We start from the raw sequence: 19,007 nt of genomic DNA on the forward strand, positions 1-19,007 counted from the left end.
CCTCGCGTTGATCAAAGTGTGAATGACCTCAGGAGAGAGACCCCTATCCTTCAGGACCTCGGTCTCAACAGCCAGGCCGTCAAAGCCAGCGACTGTAAAGCAGGATGGAATATCGGCCCTTGAGACAGGAGATCTTCTCGAAGAGGCAGACGCCACGGGGCGTCGTCCGCCAGATTCACGAGGCCTGCGTACCAGGACCGGCGAGGCCAGTCCGGTGCCACAAGAATTACCGTGTTTTGTTCCAAGTGTAACCTGCGAAGGAACCTGGACAGCAATTGAATCGGTGGAAACGCATACATCAGTCGGTACTGATGCCACGGAGCTACCAACGCGTCCGACGCGTCCGCCCAAGGATCGCGCGTCCTTGCCACGAACCTTTCCACCTTGTTGTTCAGACGAGACGCGAACAGGTCTACCTCCGGAAGACCCCACTTCGCGCACAACATCTGAAAGACATCCGGGTGGAGGGACCATTCCCCCTGGTCCAGGGTCTGGCGGCTCAGATAATCCGCCTGCCAGTTCTCCACCCCCGGAATGTGAACCGCCGATATCGCCGGGACGTGTGTCTCGGCCCAAGACAGAATGTCGGCCACTTCCTGAGCCGCTCGTGCACTCCTGGTGCCCCCTTGGTGGTTGATGTAGGCCACCGCCGTGGCATTGTCCATCTGCACCCGAACCGGACAGCCCTGCAGCCTGTCCGTCCAACGTCGGAGGCAGAGATTTATCGCACGCAATTCCAGAATGTTGATCGGAAGGGAGGATTCCTCCTCCGACCAAGTTCCCTGGGCGGACAGAACGCCCAGAACACCACCCCAGCCCGACAGGCTGGCATCCGTGGTGATCACCGTCCACGAAAGAGGACGAAAAGACTTGCCCCCTGACACCGTCGGGGACTGGAGCCACCACAGAAGATCCCTTCTGGTGCGATGGCTCAACGAAATCTGGAGATCCAGAGATTGCGGTCGCCCGTCCCACCTGGACAGGATCTCCGCTTGGAGACCCCGCGTGTGAAACTGGGCGAAGGGAATCGCCTCGAAAGCCGAGACCAACAATCCCAGACATCTCAAGCACGTCCGGAGTGACGAGCACGGAACGTCCCTGAGGGACCTGACTTCTTCCTGAGGAGTCCTGAGTTTGTCGTCAGGTAGGAAGACCTTCGCCTGGACCGAGTCCAGGATCATTCCCAGGTAGGGAAGACGAACCGACGGGCACAGCGTCGACTTTGGAAAATTTACTGTCCAACCAAACTCCTGTAGAGTTTGCATCGTGATGGACAGGTCCTTCTCCAGACCCTGGCTGGTCGCAGACCGAACCAGAATATCGTCCAGATACCCCAGGACAGAGACGCCCTGGGCTCTCAACAAGGCCAAAACCGGTGCAAGCACCTTGGTGAAAACCCGTGGAGCCGAAGCGAGACCAAAAGGTAACGCCACGAATTGGTAGTGATCCTCCGCAATGGCGAATCGGAGGTACCTCTGGTGACCCCTGAAAATCGGGATGTGAAGGTACGCATCCTTCAAGTCGATGGAAGCCATGAATTCCCCCGGAACCAGGGCAGCCACCACCGACCGCAGGGATTCCATGCGGAACTTGCGAACCCGCACAAAGCGGTTCAGAGCTTTCAAGTCCAGAATTGGACGAACTTTGCCCTCCTTTCTGGGCACGGTGAACAGATTGGAATAGAACCCCCGAAATCTGTCCCGATGAGGCACCGGAACCACCACTCCCTGAGCCCTCAGGTCCCGCACCGCCAGGTGCAGATCCCGCAAACGCTCCAGGGACAGTTGAAGATTTGAGGGAAAAAATCTGCTCTCCGGCCGAGAGAGAAACTCGATCTTGTAGCCAGATCGAACGATTTCCTGAACCCACCTGTCCCGAACACGGGCCAGCCAGGGTTGAAGAAAACCGAGCAAGCGTCCCCCCACCCCAGAACCGGGTGAGGGCGCCCCTTCAGGCCGCACTGTTATGGGCAGCGGGTCCGGACTGGCCGGACTTCTGCTTACCTGACCACGGCTTCTTTTGGGAGCCCTGACCTTTGAACGGCTTGCCCTTATAGTGCGACCGAAAGGCACGAAAGGACCCCTGAGAGGGCCGAAAGGAAGCATGTTTCTTACCCGGAGCCGTCTTAGCCTTGTGGGATTGGGGCAAGAGCGTGCTCTTACCACCCGTGATCCCCTTTATCAGTGTATCCAAGGATTCTCCAAAAAGGCGAGATCCTTCATAGGGCAGATTGGCTAAGGTCTTGCGCGAAGATTGGTCCACAGACCAACACTTCAACCAAACCAGGTGGCGAGACAATACCGCCACGCTGTGCACACGTGCAGCCACCGGTACTATATCCAAGTCCGCATCACACAAATACATGACACCCTGATGGATTTGATCCACCATAGCCAACGTCTCTGGAGGGGCAGAGTCAGCCACCAGGACGCGCCTAAGCACCTGCGTCCAACTCGCGACAGCCTGGGCTGCCATAAGAGAAGCAAATAGAGCTTTTAGCATTGAACCCGTAATAGAATAAGTGTGACGGGCAAGAGACTCCAGCCTCCTGTCCGTGGCATCCCGGAACACCGGGGTATCCTCCGCAGGAATCGCAGTGGACTTATTCAAAACCGCCACCGCGTGATCCACCGGAGGCGGTACACACCACCGCTCATCAGTAGCGGGCGTGAAAGGATAACGCAGCTTGAACCTACTTGGCACAGCAAAAGGCTTGTGTAAATTGCACCATTGTTCCTTAACAGCGCGCTGAAAATCATCAGTGCAGGGAAAGACCTGCGATGTCTTGCGTCTTTTCTGCGTCCCATAAGCTGCCAGGGCAGCAGGAGGACATGGTTCATCCTGCAAACGCAGCGTTTGTTTGATAGAAGCAACCAATTCATCCATGAGTGCAAGCTCTTCAGGCGAGCCAAGGGGAGAATTATCAACCCCTTCAACCTCAGCCTCCACCTCGGACCCCACAAGATCCAGGGAGGAACGGGACCCCGATAAGGAGACCCCAGCCATAGCAGCCCCATCACCATCACCCTCTGAATCAGAGGAAATTGAAACTCTGGACCGTTTTGTGGATCGAGCAGCCACAAGCATTTGCACCTGAGCAGCAAGGTTAGCCACAATCTCGGCCAAATCCCCCCCTGGGGGGGAAGCAGCAGTCCCCTGGCTTCCCACCAAAGTGGTAGGAAATTTGCTTTCCTGAGAATCCATTGCCCCCAAATAATATGCCGAAGAATAAAGGGTTAACTGCCCCTTTAACAAGCGCGGCGAGCGCAGCCCACTGCACACACACAGTAGCACAATAGAGACCCCCACAGGGAGAAAAGCTCAACTCAGGCAAGGATATAGGAATGGAGAGGATAAAAACCTTGAGAGACCACTGCTGCTGCTGCTGCCTCGATCGGTGCGCCCAGGGAAAAGGAAGTGATGTAACTCAGGGCGCTCTATTAAAGCCTATGGAAGGCTACAAGAAAATGGCCGCCTGCAGTGTTACCATGCGGCTGGAGTGAGCGCTGCCAAAATGGCGCCGATTGGCGCCGAAAACGCCGCTCCTCCACCCAGTGAGGACCGCAGGCAAAACAGTACAATACAGTAAAACATGGCGGACCGCCGCATCGGTCGCTGGAAGTGCCCAAACACGATATAATCATGCCCCCAGCACACAGCTTGTCACACATACACAGTCTGACACAGATAGTGCAGCACAGCCCCCCCCCCCCCCCTTGCAGCCCACAGCATGCAGCCAGAGAGACAGGGAGCTTAACAGTGTGATCAGAGGTAGGGTAACACAGTCCCAGACTGACACCCCCCAAACATACAGGTCCCCACACAGATACACTTACCTCTTAGATGGCGTGGGGAACCCGCATAGGCGAACAAGCCGCTGCACATGTGACAGGGAGAGTCGCATCCAGGACGCAGAAAAAACTGGGGTTGAGAAACCGCACAGCGTCCAGTGAGGTAGCCACCTCACCATAGCACCCCTGCACCGAACAGGGATGGGTCGTTCATTGCGTCAGGAGCGTTACCTGACTGAATGCTCGAAGGCAGGCTGGGAAGCCACTGACCCACATGGGGATCAGCCCGAGACCCAGCCCGCACGAATCCTCTTCATCAGAAGAACTAATTAACGCTGACAAAAATAACAGCTAGGTGAAGAGAGAGAAAAAACTCAAACAAAAATCAAAAAAAGAAGAGAAAGGCTGAGACAAAATGCCCCAGCATAGAGACATCCAGCTACTCCTGACAAGCTAGACATTGAAACTGAGGTATGGATACAGGAAGTAGGAGGTTACTGACTGAGGGGACCACCCCCTGGGGGTGTGATATGTTAAAAGCTTTAACATTAACATATTCTGTTGCCTAGCTACTCCTACGGAGCAAAGGTCATTAACCCATTGTGACGAATATGAAGATGGCGGCGACTGTCGGAGGACGAGAGAAAATGATTTTGTATATTAGCACAGTAGAAATAAGTTACCTCTAATGAGTTGTGCCCCATCTGTGGAAGCTGCAGCATTTGCTAAAACTTTTTTCAGCCCACACTTGCATGTTGGCATTGAACATTTGCCACTGAGACTTGTGTTTCCAATTGTAGTATATATATCTGGTTCCAATTGTAGTATAGATATCTGAATAGATTACAGTACCTCCTTTATTCATAAAAACCCTTGTAATTTTTCACTGAATGCAAGGTTTCTTGTGAATAGAGGAGGTACAGATGAATGTTGTGATCTCCTCTCTTCCAATCACAGAGCACCTTGCATTCAGTGAAAAGAAAAAAAGGGATTGTCAACCTGAAAAAATCTGCAGTTTTTAATTAAAGCCCCCATTAAGATTCCTGTAACACCTGCAACAACTGGGTAGAAAAACAAAAAAATATTCTGTGAGCGTGTACAGAATTGCTTACAAACATTCTGTATCAAAATTAAACATTTGTAGAACACAAACTGAAAAATATTAGGGCCAGTTCACACCACATGCAGTCCAGTGCATTTATTTCACACCAGTGCATTCCAGTTGCAGAAAAAGAGAGAACATGCTGCATTTTGTCTGCACTGAACTGTACTGGAATGTGTTAAAAATGCTTTAAAAAACGCACTGGAAGGCACATGTCCTTATTTAGGGTGAAGTAAAAAATAGGGGAAAAAATGCACCGGAAAACATAAAAAAATGCATGGGAAAGCATCAAAAACGCGCATGCAGAAACACATCTGGACTGCATTTCTTTGGTGTGAACCAGCCCTTAAAAACAGTAAGGACTCATTTACACCCACTGCTCCTCTGAAAGCGATCCACTGCAGTGGACAGGCGCCTTCTCACAGCTTGTTTGAACCCTAAAAAGCAAGCACCACTGCAATGCAACTGTGTGCATTACATGCAAATGCAGCACGGTCCCATTCATTTGAATGGGTTGCATTTAGCGGTGGTACTGCCCACCCAATGCACAGCTGCATAGCAAAGTATGGTGGTCATGGCATGTTTACAGCCCTGAGTGGCTGCACATTCGCCTTTAAAGTGTTACTTGACCCACAACAGTAAAATCTGTATATGCAGTACAGCATGCTTGTTATACTCACTGTGGAACCTAAGGGGTTAATCCTCCATACTATGTAAAAAGGCTGTTTAAACCTGTCTTCTCTGATCCTCCCTTTATTCCACAGTCCCCAATCTATCTGCTGATAGTACAGAGCCTTGGGGGCATTCTGCACATGCTCAGTTTAATGTGTATTGCTAGAGAGCTTTTTATTTTTTTTTCCTTGGGAAAAGTGCATCTGATCAGAACAGGGCCAATCAGCACTTTCCAGACAGAGAGTAAGGGGTCCTACATCCTCAGAGGACGGTCAGAATAGAATGAAAACTTCTTCTACAAGCTTTAACCAGACACTGATAGAAGTCATAAGACTGTTATATACTGCTGATGAGAAAGTATTTAGCAGTTTATATTTACTAAAACTATTGCATTTCCATGTTCTGTGAATTGAGGGAGACCAGATATAGTGAATGCAGGCTTCTGGGTTTAGTAACATTTTATGTTTGTGGTTAGGGAGCAGTAAAACTGTCAGTGTGAACAAGTCCTAAAGTTTTTTTTTTTTTTTCATCAGTGATAAAAACCACATACCATTACTTTTGGAAAACTTACAAAAATAAAGAAATTCAGTAAAAACAGCTAAATGCATTGCAACTATAAGAGGGTTTTGCAAAAATAGAAATACTGCAGACACCATTCCTAACTTGATTTAAGGGGTGCAAACCTCAGGGCTGTCATCCTTATCCCGGCCTCACCAAAAAGGAATTAATTAACCTGAAAAAATATTCTGGGCCAAGGGGCTTTTTTGGGCTTCACTGGCTATATGTTTTTTTCAGGTCAGTGTCTCACAAGGAAGCAAAGGTGGGTCAGGATAATCAGTTCTATTAAAACAGAGGTTCCCTTATTTGCAGAGAGAAAAATGGTTCCTGTGCTTTTCTAATTATTGCTTTGTATAGGATTTCTTTCTAAGGAGAGTGGCGCCCTCTGCTGTTACTTTAGTTGTCTAACCGAATTGTTGACTGAGAACAGATTACCATTAGCTGGTTAACCACTTAAGCCCCGGAAGATTTTACCCCCTTACTGACCAGGGGTTTTTTTGCGATTTTTTACTGCGTGACTTTAAGGACAATTGCGCGGTCGTGCGACGCTGTACCTAAACGAATTTCAAGTCCTTTTTTTCCAACAAACAGAGCTTTCTTTTGGTGGTATTTGATCACCTGTTCGATTTTTTGATCATGCGCTATAAACAAAAAAAGAGCGTCAATTTTGCAAAAATAACAATATTTTTCAAATTTTTTTATATGAAATCCCCCCCCCCCCCCAAAAAAATGTAAAAATCTAAATTTTTTAACATTTGCGGCCAATTTGTTTTATGCTACATATGTTTGGTAAACAAAATCGCAAAAAGCGTATTTTGATTGGTTTGCGCAAAAGTTATCGCGTTTACTAACAAAGGGAAATATTTTTGTCATTTTTGTTGTTTTTTTTTTTAACGCGTAATAGCGGCGATCTGCGATTTTTTTGCGGTACTGCGACATTGCGGCGGACAGATCGGACCCTTGACTGACATTTTTGACACTTTTGGGGTTACCAGTGACATTTCTACAGTAATCAGTGCTATACATATGCACTGTTACTGTAAAATTACACTGGCAGTGAAGGGGTTAACTTTATTTGAGAGGGAGGGGCTGTGTGTGTCCCTAGGGGCGTGATTCTAACTGTGATTGGCTGTGGCTTGAGCTGTAGGAACAGTGATCAACGGTCCTACATAGTAGAACCGTATGATCACTGTTTCTACACAGGGGAGAATGACAGGCGGCTTGTTTACATCAGCCGTCTGACTTTCTCCCTCTGCACCGACGATCGCCGGACATCGGGTCCGCTGGTCACATGCGCGGGGGGAGTCCGGGGGCGCTCGCTCGCTCCCTAGACCCTCACAGGCTAGCGACGTAGTACTACGTCGCTCTGCCTGTGAGGGGCTGACCGCCGCAGTAAATAGTCGTGCGGCGGTCGGCAAGCGGTTAAGCTTATTGTGTACAAGTCAGCACAACAATCACATCTAACAAATGCACTGTTTTACCAATCCAGCCAAAAAGCAATTTACTGCTTTTACAGATTGTCAAAAATCTTCGAGTTTTGGATAAATTAGAAGAAGAAGATTACATCAGCTGTCAGTTTATTTTTTCGGTGCCTGTGTACCACTAGGGAGACTTCCCTTCTTTTCCTGTCATGGATATGCAACAAGAAGTCTCTACAAAGTGAGTAGAAATCCCCTCTTGCACAACTGTCACCAGACTTTGACTGTCCTTAAAAAAAGATCTACCCTCCTCTCCTGTTACTATGAGAACTGTAAAATGTTGGATTTCCAATAACTTAAAAAAAACGGACTTGGTTCACATCTATACAGCTCTGTGAAGCGCTTCTGCACGGGCACTACAGTCCATTTGAGAAGGCAGCTGTGCCTGTGTTTTATGCAAGAAAAAGGGTTCCTATGCAATTTTCAAAATGCAGCCATAAAATGCACACACACATTTGTGTACAGAACACTTCCAGGTAGCCATATTGCATTGCATTTTCAGAAAATTACAGGGCTGCAGGTTGAAAAGGAAATGTAATTTTGAATAACATCTAATTGCAATATGACTTGCGTCGCAATTGTATACGCTATATTATTTTTTCTTTATTTGCTCCCCCCCCCAAGTGGAGTTACCCTTTACGATGGGTTGACACTGGATTGCGGAGTGGCTCACAGCAGGAGGTCCAATGCGTCCCATTCACTGTTTCAGGTCCGAATTCGGTCTGAATTTTTGGCTACATTCGGACCTGAATCGGACCAGAAGACTCATTCGCATTTCCTGCAAACTGCTCTGCAGCTGTCCCAGAGCTGTGTGAACCGCCTCCATTGAGAGCCAGTCACAGGCTCCAGACATGCAAATTTGATGCGGGGAAACCCACATCTAATTCACACCAGTGTGAACCCAGCCATAAATGTATTCAAAAAGGCATGTCAACTATAGACAGACTCAGGGTCTAAGGATTGATACCACAAGATGCTAGCATTTACATAGTTGCCATAAGACCCTATTTTGTGGGTCTCACTTATATTTTATGACAGATTCCTAAAATGCAAGATCATGTAGTGTGAACACTGCGGTGTCCAGCGGAAAGCAACAAGAATTCTAAGCTATATGTATGGCCCCTTTGTATCACATTGCCACTGGGGCCTGATTTGCCCTGACTCCATTGCTAAGCACCACTACCTGCCATCCATCGTACAATAACAATAGAACTGCAGTTAGTGGGACTTACCTGTGAAGTCAGGCCGTGGGTACAAGAGGAAGGCGACAGGGTAATGAAGATAGTAACACGCATCCTGTTGTGCCTTCTCCTAGCAGGACTTCATAAAGTTTTAACCTTTTAAATGCCATGGACGTGATGGCCTAGAGTCATTGCCATCAAAGGGTTTAAACAAACACATGCCTTTTTATTACATATGCTTTATTCGGTGTGTACACATACACACACCTAAAAAAATTTGAATATCAACAAGTTAATTTATTTCAGTAATTCAACTCAAAAAGTGAAACTCCTATAGATTCAATACACACAAAGTAGAGCTGCACGATTAATCGTTAAAAAAACCCCAAAATCGCGATCTCAATTCAACCCCCCTCACGATCTTAATCCAGCTTTTCTATGATTCATGTAAGTGCAGAGCAGTTCTCTGCTCACAGCGGTCAAAAAAAAAAAAAAAGCAGATGGCAAAGTTTATTACAACATTGTTTAGCGCTGAGAGATAAAAGAAACATTGCACCATTTGGTTCTTTTAGAGATCAAAGAGATAAACTTTGGACTGCAATTTAGGTCAGTTTACCCACTTAACCACTTCAATACGGGGCACTTTCACCCCCTTCCTGCCCAGGCCAATTTTCAGCTTTTAGTGCTGTTGCGTTTTGAATGACAATTGCGCAGTCATGCAACACTGTACCTAAACCAAATTTATGTCATAAAATAGAGCTTTCTTGGTATTTGATCACCGCAAGGTTTTTTCTTTTTTGCTACACAAATAAAAAAAGACCAAAAAGTTTGAAAAAAAAATGTTTTTTTGTTTATGTTATAAAACTACTACAATGAATAAAAAATACACTTCAATGAATATTAAAACAAAATAAAAAAAATAAAAACAGTAAAGTTAGCCCAATTTTCTTATATAATGTGAAAGATGATGTTACGTTGAGAATCGTCATCTTTATTCTAAGCAAAAAAATATTGTGATTTTCATTTTATCCAGAATCATGCAGCTCTAACACAGAGTGATGCATTTCAAGTAGGGATAGACCGATACCCATATTTTGGTCACAACGTATTGGTATCGGCCGATATTTTGTACATTTAAAGTTTTGAAAAATAAAGACAATTGTTAAAACAAATCTGATACTGAACATGTTAATTTTTGTTTAATGCTTAATGGCTGGCTTGCTGGCACCCTGTGGTGGATGGCTGGCTTGCTGGCACCCTGTGGTGGGTGGCTGGCTTGCTGGCACCCTGTGGTGGATGGGTGGGTGGCTGGCACAGGGCCTGTGGGCGGCTGGCTGGCACAGGGCCTGTGGGCGGCTGGCTGGCACAGGGCCTGTGGGCGGCTGGCTGTCACAGGGCCTGTGGGCGGCTGGCTGTCACAGGGCCTGTGGGCGGCTGGCTGTCACAGGGCCTGTGGGTGGCTGGCTGTCACAGGGCCTGTGGGTGGGTGGCTGTCTGGCACCCTTTCTGTGGATGGGTGGCTGGCACCCTGTGGTGGGTGGGTGGCTGGCACCCTGTGGTTGGTGGGTGGCTGGCACAGGGGCTGTGGGTGGCTGGCTGATACAGTGCCTGTGGCTGGCTGGTACAGGGCCTCTGGCTGGCTGGTACAGAGCCTGTGGCTGGCTGGCTGGTACAGAGCCTGTGGATGGCTGGCTGGTACAGGGGCTGTAGATGTGGGTGGCTGGCTGGCATCGGGCTGCTGTGGGTGGGTGCATGTCTAATATACTCCCGCGAGACTAATCCCGACTCCAGACGAGGCTGTCCAAGGCGAGGGAGGCGGCCTAAGAAGGCAGAATGACGTCACAAAAATATCGGACAGTTTCGGGGGCCGATACCGATATATCAGGGAAAGTGCAGATCGGCCTTGCCGATAATCGGTCTATCCCTAGTTTCAAGTATTTCTTTCTTTTTATTTTGATGATTGTGGCTCACAGCTAGTGAAAACTTAAAATTCAGTATCTCAGAAAACTAGAATATTGTGTAAAAGTTCAATATTGTAGACTCATGGTATCACACTCTAATCAGCTAATGAACTCAAAACACCTGTAAAGGTTTCCTGAGCCTTTAAATGGTCTCTCAGTCTGGTTCATTAGGTTACACCATCATGAGGAAGTCGGTAATGCAATAAATTGTGGTAATGAATAAGCACGGTATTGTTATTGTGGGCAGTTTAAAATACTGTGTTTGTTCAACCGGATAAAAGTATCTAAACCAGGAGTTCCCAAATGCGAGCTGCATTTCAGTGGGTCGCCGGTGGGCCTCCCGCATTATGCCTGCGGCTCACCCGCAAGCGCAGCCCAATATCTCGGCTGCACTTGTCAGCTGTCAGTGAACTCGGTCAGCCAAGAACTGAGCGGCGCCACTGCTTCCATCCTGTAACGTTCGGCTCCTCCTGTCAAAGGCGGAGTCAGTAATACTGCACTCCGCCTATGACAGGAGGAGCCATGACGCGATTGATTGAACAGCATGCCACTGCACTCTGACACCTGCAGCTATCCTGTCAGTCGGAGTCCCCTGCCTGGAATCAATCCTTCCACGTGCTGATGAGAGGTGGGGATGGATGGGACCAGCATGTGAAGAACATACAGGTAACCGAAGATGGGTCACCCTGTACCCTTCAACACCTCTACCTATGTAGCCAAGCCACCTCCTGTTCATGCCATGCCTCCTTCTTCATCATGCCTTGTCTCCTTCATGCCATGGCCTCCTTCATGCCATGTGGCACGGCATGAATGAGACAAGGCATGACATGAAGAAGGAGACAAGGAATTAAGAAGGAGGCATGGCATGATGCCCCCTTAATGACCAGGCCATCGGATCGGAGCTGAGCGCCAGTCACCAGGTAGGCCAGACACTGCTTGATGGCTTATTTTAGGCCTGGTTCACATGCATGCAGGTTGGCGACCCACATTTGCACAGGCATAGCAGCCCATTGATTCGAATGGGCTGCTATGCCTGCATTTTCAGCTGAAAAAAGGTGCATGCAAAATTAAAAAAAAATGTAGTGGCCGTGAAATCCATCCTGCTTTTGCACCGTGCGACTTACCTGCAGTTCCTGTACGCCCAAACTGGATTTTTAAATGCTGGGCCTGCGTATATAAAAACGCAGAAAGCTTGCCAGTGCAGGAACTGCAGATAAGTCACATGGTGCAAAAGCAGGATGGATTTCAAGGCCACTGCATTTTTTTTAATACCGTGATAATACCGTATACCGTGGCAAAACCTTAATCAATTAATCGCAGCATGGAAATCTGATACCGTCACATGCCTACTGCTGACTTGACAGTTGTCCAGAAGACACTCTCCAAAAAAAGTAATTGTTAAAGAAGCTGGCTGTTCACAGATTGGTGTATCCAAGCATATTAATCAGAAGTTGAGTGGAAGGAGAAAGTGTGGTAGAAAAAGGTGCACAAGCAAAAGGGATAACTGTAGCCTTGAGAGGATTGTGAAGCAAAGGCCATTCAAGAATTTAGGGGAGATTTACAAGGAGTGGACTATGGCTGGTGTCAGTGCTTCAAAAGCCACCACACACAGATGTATCCAGGACATGGGAAACAACTGTTGCATTCCTTGAGTCAAGCCACTCCTGAACCAGAAACAACATCAGAAGCATGTTACCTGCGCTAAGGAGAAAAACACTGGACTGTTGCTCAGTCGTCCAAAGTCCTCTTTTCGAATGAAAGTAAATTGTACATTTAATTTGGTAAATTAAAGGTCCCAGAGTCTGGGGGAAGAGTGGAAAGACACAGAATTCAAGTTGCATGAGGTCTAATGTGAAGTTTACAATCAGTGATGATTTGGGGAGCCATGTCATATGCTAGTGTTGGTCCACTGTGTTTTATCAAGTCCAGTGCAGCCCTCTATCAGGAAATTTTAAAGCACTTCATGGAAGACACAGGGAAGGCAACAACCTGAGGAAGGAATGACGGATAGGGGCAAAGAACCACCTTATCACTGTGAACCACCAAGTAAGGTGAACGACAGGGTACCGCCACCAATTCCAACACCCTGGAGCAGAGGTGAAAGCCCCGAAAAAGACCACCTTCTGGAACATCGCAAGCAGGGGAATCTCCTGAAGATTCTCAAAAGGAGGCTTCTGGAGGACAGTGCACCAAATTGAGGTCCCAAGGTGGCAACAGAGACCGCACTGGAGGGGTCAAGTGCCAAACTCCCTGAAGAAAAGTACACACCAAGGAGAATGTGGCCAAAGCCATTAAAAGAAGACCCCTAAGGCAGACACCTGACCCTTGATAGTACTCAAGGCCAGTTTCTGCTCAACCCCCCGTTGAAGCAAGGTCAAGATCCAAGCCACCGAAAAAAAGAGCGAGGATGAATCCCCCAAGAGACTCATACCACGCAATGTACATCTTCCATGTACAATGGTAGATCTTCCTAGAAGTAGATTTCCTAGCTTTTAATAGCATTGGAATCACAGCCTCAGACGAACCTCTATCCATCAGCACCTGGCGCTCAACAGCCAAACCATCAAAGCCAGTGACTGTAAACACAGGATGGAAGATTGGTCCTTGGGACAGCAGATCCTCCCTGAGAGGAAGCTTTCAAGGAACGTCAGTGGCAAGCTGCACCAGATCGGCGTACCAAGCCCGGCGAGGCCAGTCCGGGGCCACTAAGATGACCAGAATCCCTTCTGCCTCGATCCTGCCTAAAAGTCTTGACAGATACTGACCCCACAGGGCCAACAGCGCATTTGTGGCGTCTGCCAAAGGATCCCGTGACCAAGCCACAAACCTCTGCACCTTTCGGTTGAGCCGAGAAGCCAACAGATCCACCTCGAGGATGCCCCACCGGAGACACAACTGATGAAACACCTCCGGATGAAGGGACCACTCCCCTTGGTCCAACGCCTGCCGACTGAGGTAATCCGCCTGCAGAGAGGGATGGAACGAACCATTCTGCCCACCTTAGAATGCCAGCTACCTCCAGAGCCCCAAGAACACTTCTTGTGTCCCCCCCTGCTGATTGACATAAACCATGTACGCGGTTGCAGAAGTGGAGGAATCCTCCTCACTCTCTGAGGATCTGATGAGACAGAAGAAGCAGAGGAAGGTGGGGGGCGTCTTTTGCCAGCCCGTCGCCCAAAAGCCACCTGGGACAACAAGGACTAATTGTCAGTGCATCAGTGGATGGATGGGACCCGGAGGGCCCCCGCAGCCTCAGAGAAGGGATCAGGTGGGGAGATGTGCTCCAAAGACTCCATGAGTCACCAGGGGGACCCCATTAAAAAGTGTAAAACACTGCAAGGGACAACCCCCACTGTGCTTGCAGCACCACCCAGTCGCCAGGCACAAGCGATCCTCAGCAGAGAGGGAGAGGACCCCACCAGACTCACCACTCTGCAGAAACAAGGCACCACAGGTACCAGGAGAATCTGCACTGCACGAATGGCGATCAGGAGTCAGAACCAGGGGATGAGGAGGGGCTCCCACTGCCGAAATCGCCACCCAGAGGGTTCCACTGTCATGGCCGCCGCTATTTTCAATGGAAAACCACCGAAAAATGGCCGCCCGACTACACAAACATGGCCGCCGTGCATTAAGCACATAGACTACAAGAAAAAGGCAGCCCCGCGCAGCACCACAAAACAGCGCAGAAAGGGGGGGCCCTGGCAGGAGCCCCCACCAGGTACAGCCCCCCCACCCACAGCCGATCACCCAGCGCAACCCCCCACACATCGCCAGCACAGCACCCTACCCACAACCTAGGCGGTGGACTAGGCCACCCCACAGCCCCAGCATCAGTGAAGGGGGGGGGGGGTGGATGGTCCACAGGGACCGCCAGACCAATGAGGGGGGTGCCGAACGGGAACCCAGGGGTTCGACCGTACCATGGAGGGCAAATGTCCACACCAAAACCCTCCCGGGGGAGAGAGGGGACAGTTACTTACCATACCAGGAACCAGATGTGCACCGCTCCATACAGAGCCTCCTCTCCATCGAAATGGGGGACTGTTGGCCAGGAGGAACGCTGCCACTCGGGCCGAGACCCAGTCATATGCGACCTTGCAAGGCGTTTAACTCGCAGGCCAATCCCCGTCCAGTGGGGCTATGTCGCAGCTGACCTAGCATGAAGCTGAGGGCTGCGTGCACGCTCTCGCTGGCCAGACTGGGGTGACCACCTGATCTAGATTAACCAGCCCGTCGCCCAGTCCGGCAATTGATTGTAGATCCCACAGGAAAAAATCTAGGAGAAAAAAAACTTCTATCTAGAAAGAAAGTCCGGCAGTTGATTGTAGCTCCCACAGGAAAAAATCTAGGAGAAAAAAAATTCTATCTAGAAAGAAAAAATTGCCAGGACCAGATATCTCAGCAAAGAACTAGGTCCTTACTCCTGACTAGGCAGAAAAAAAACTGAGTACCTATAACAGAGAGAGGGAGTATACCCCCTGGGACTGCCCATAAGCGTAGCCAGACTTTTTTTATTCCAAGTGTCCTACTCCTGTAGGAGGCAGTATATCCCAATGGTTAGGAAGATCAGGAGCTGTATCAGTCAATGAACGGAAGAGAAAACATTAATTTAATCCATTTTGGAATAAGGCTGTAACATAACAAAATGTGGAAAAAATGAAGCACTGTGAATACTTTCCGGATGCACTATATATAATTTTACCCCTGCTAAATTTAAACAATAGAATACCTTCTAGCATGTCTCCAGCTGCTTTGGGACAAGTGAAGAGTGCTTTCCGTGGGGGTGCCAGGTCTGAAACACTAAATCCGGACCCGGTTACAGAACTTCCACTTACTCCGCCAGCTGATGAAGACGACGATGAAGCAGCCATTACCAAAAGCCTTTAAAAGGAATAACATGCATAAGCACAAAACAATTCTAAAACATGACTCAGTTTAAAATAAAAATAAGCGTTACTAGACATTAGCAGTCTATTGCTACATGGTGAATTTTTACAGTTCCACCTAGAGAACTTTTTTAACCACTTTACTACCAGTCACGTAACCTCTACGTCATCAGACTTTGCGGGGTTATACCGGGATGATGCCTCTAGCTAGAGGCATCATCCCGGTACCGTTGTTTGAAGCCGACGGTCGGCTTTCCGTCGGTAACGAACGATGCGGCTCGGGAGCCGCTCGATCGTTACCCGGGGGGGCGGGAGGGGACGTCCCCCCCCTCCCGCCGCCTTCCGCGGCTTTGCTCGGGGCTACCGTCCCACCGGGAGCCCCGAGCACCCAGCCGGCACGTCCGCCGGCTGGATGGAGTCCCGATGAATGCCGGAAACGGCATCGATCGGGTCTCCGATGACGTAACCCGGAGGCGGCGTCCATGACGTCACGTCCGGGTTACTGTGCTGCAAAAGGCGGCAGATTTGAAAAACGGCTGTATGCAAAAATGCCGTTTTCGGCGTTTTGCATACAGGGAAGTGTAGTGGAGGGGTCTAGGGTCTTTTAGACCCTCGATCCCTCCATAAAGAGTACCTGTCACGACATATTGCTGTCACCAGGGATGTTTACATTGCTTGTGACAGCAATAAAAGTGATCAGATTTTTTTTTTTTTAAAAACCTGTAATAAAGTTTAAAAAAAAAAGAAAAAATAAATAGGAAAAAAAAAAAAAAAAAAAATTTAGCCGTCCCCGTCACCGTTAGCTCGCGCACAAAAAAAAACGTATACGCAAGTCGAGCCGCAAATGAAATCGCTGTTCAAACCACACATGTGAGGTATCGCCGCGATCGCCAGAGCGTGGGCAATAATTAAAAAAAAAGAGCTACACTCTAACTCTAAACTGGTAACCGTTAAATAAATTTAAAGCGTCGCAGATTGAGATCTCTATTGACCGTAGTTTGTCGCCATCCCACGGGGGGGCGCAATTTTAAACCGTAACATGTTTGGTATCTATTTACTCGGCGTGACATCATCTTTCACAATATACAAAAAAAATGGGCTAACTTTACTGTTTAGTATTTTTTAAATGCAGTGAAATGTGATTTTTCAAATTTTTTCCAAAAAAATGGCGTTTTAAAGACCGCTGCGCAAATACCGCGTGACAAAAAATTTTGCAATGACCGACATTTTATTCTCCAGAGTCTTTGCTAAAAAAATATATATAATGTTTGGGGGTTCTAAGTAGTTTTCTAGGAAAAAATACTGGTTTTAACTTGTGAACAAAAAGTGTCCGAAATAGGGCTGGGGCTAAAGTGGTTAAAAAGGCTCAAAGTGACCCTTTCAGGTCCACTATAAACTCTATATAATCACCAAACACTCGCTATTATGTTTGTTAGCCAGAAAACCCTACTCTGCATACCTCTCCAAAACTAGTTTCAGTGGTGACAGATTCTCAGAACTTTGTGGACCAAGCACTGTCTGAAATAATCAACACCCTACATCCTTCCCATCCGCTCTCAAAAGGCAAGCACAAAGTAAAACTATAGGTAAAACTTTATTTTTTTTTACATTTTGCATAGATTAAGAGAGAGTCATAACCTCTGTCAGTTTTTTGCCATCTGTGTCCCAATGAGGGGATTTTCCCTTCACTTCCTCTCTCATAGCCAAAACAGGAAGTGAGAGGAAATCCCTGCAAAATGAGGGACTCTGGTTGTCACCAGAACTATCTTCAACATTGGAATATTTCGGCAATATTCCTGGTGTAGAGACAACCCAAAATTTAGGATTTTCTTTCACTTTCACTGATAACAGTAAACAGGACAAATAGAGAGGGTGAATCTCCTTAACCACTTGATCTTTGGAAGATTAACCCCCCCCCCCCCCATCATGACCAAGCCATTTTTTGGTGATACGGCACTGCGTTACTTTAAGTGACAAACAAACAAACAAAAAAAAAAAAAATTTAAAATAAAAACAATATCATTTTACTTTCTTCTATAAAACATATCCAATAAAAAAAAAATGTAAAAAAAAAAAATCACATTTCTTGATCTTCATCAATTTAGGCCAATATGCATTCTGCTACATATTTTTGGTAAAAAAATCCCAATAAGTGTAGATTGATTGGTTTGCACAGAAGATATATAGTGTCTACAAACTATGGGATATTTTTATGGAAATTGTATTTATTTTTTTATGAGTAATGGTGGCAATCAGCGACTTACAGTGGGACTATGATATTGTGCCGGTCAAATTGGACACTAACTGACACTTTTTGGGGACCAGTGACACTAATAAAAATGTGCACTGTCACTCTACAGACACTGGGTGGGAAGGGGTTAACATCAGGGGCGATCAAATGGTTAACTGTGTTGCTAGCCAGTGCTTGTGTGCTGTGTGGGAGGTGCTTTTACTAGGGGAAGGCACTGCTCCATGTTCCTGCTTTGCAGAGACACAGGATCAATGTCTTCCCCACTGACAGAATGGCAATCTGCCTCGTCTATATAGGCAAATTGCTGTTCTGGCTCTGTGCTGATTGATTAGCGGGTACCTGCAGATCAGCTCCTGCTGTGTATAATCATAGTGGGAGCGGGCTGCTGCTGCTGGCGTTCATGCGGGCCCCAGACTCGGAAGTGCAGGATCGCGTACTAGGCACGAGATCCTGCGCAGCACAGCTGCCTTGCAGCCATATATGTAAGTCATACGGTCGGCAAGTAGTTAACGGGGGCACAGACAGCAATAAATCTGACAGGGGTTCTAATCCCTCCCTACTTTATCCAAAACTAAGAAAATAAATTGTGTGTTTAGTTACACTTTAACGCAATAATAAACTCAAAACAAAAATGTAATACATTGAAACTCACAAATTCTTAGATGTGATGGCTGCATTAGTTGTTTTTTTTTTTTTTTTTAGGTGTTTTCCGTTCATTTTCACCTGGTGATCCTGCCAGCAAGTTTGTAATTTTTCAACTTCCTCTAAAGTGAAACTAAGCCCTCCTATGCTTTACTGCCGGGGCACCTGCCAACCAACAGGGGTGCCTAAAATGATCTGCTTTTTATGTAAAACCTTTATCCCAAAAAGAAAAAAAGCTGTTGCTATAACTGCCTTTTAGGGCCGGTTCACACTCTTGCGAGTGCGGCGATCGCATGTAATTCGAAGCGCACTGCTCCTTCATTACATGCGATCGGATGTGCGGATGCGAATTCAGCCATACACTTTGTATGGCTGAAATTCACACTGCACCTGCACAAAAGACGAACAGGACCCTTTTTTCTGCCGCATCAGGATCGGATCGCACAGTGGTTCACACTTGTGCGATCCGATCCTGTACAAAC

At 47.6% G+C, this 19,007-nt stretch overlaps 1 protein-coding gene across 2 annotated transcripts in view; it reads right to left on the reverse strand.

Annotated features, from left to right (window-relative positions):
* Positions 1-19,007, reverse strand: part of ANAPC16 (anaphase promoting complex subunit 16) — a 42,432-nt gene that overhangs the window by 19,613 nt on the left and 3,812 nt on the right. For both annotated transcript variants that reach the window (XM_082268294.1, XM_082268293.1), the window contains exon 2: positions 15,476-15,627. In XM_082268294.1, coding sequence (XP_082124420.1) covers positions 15,476-15,617 — 142 coding nt within the window. In that variant the 5' untranslated portion in view covers positions 15,618-15,627. The remainder of the gene's footprint in view (positions 1-15,475; positions 15,628-19,007) is intronic.

Source organism: Pelophylax lessonae (assembly GCF_965119305.1).
Source record: "Pelophylax lessonae genome assembly, chromosome: 9".
Classification (NCBI taxonomy): domain Eukaryota; kingdom Metazoa; phylum Chordata; class Amphibia; order Anura; family Ranidae; genus Pelophylax; species Pelophylax lessonae.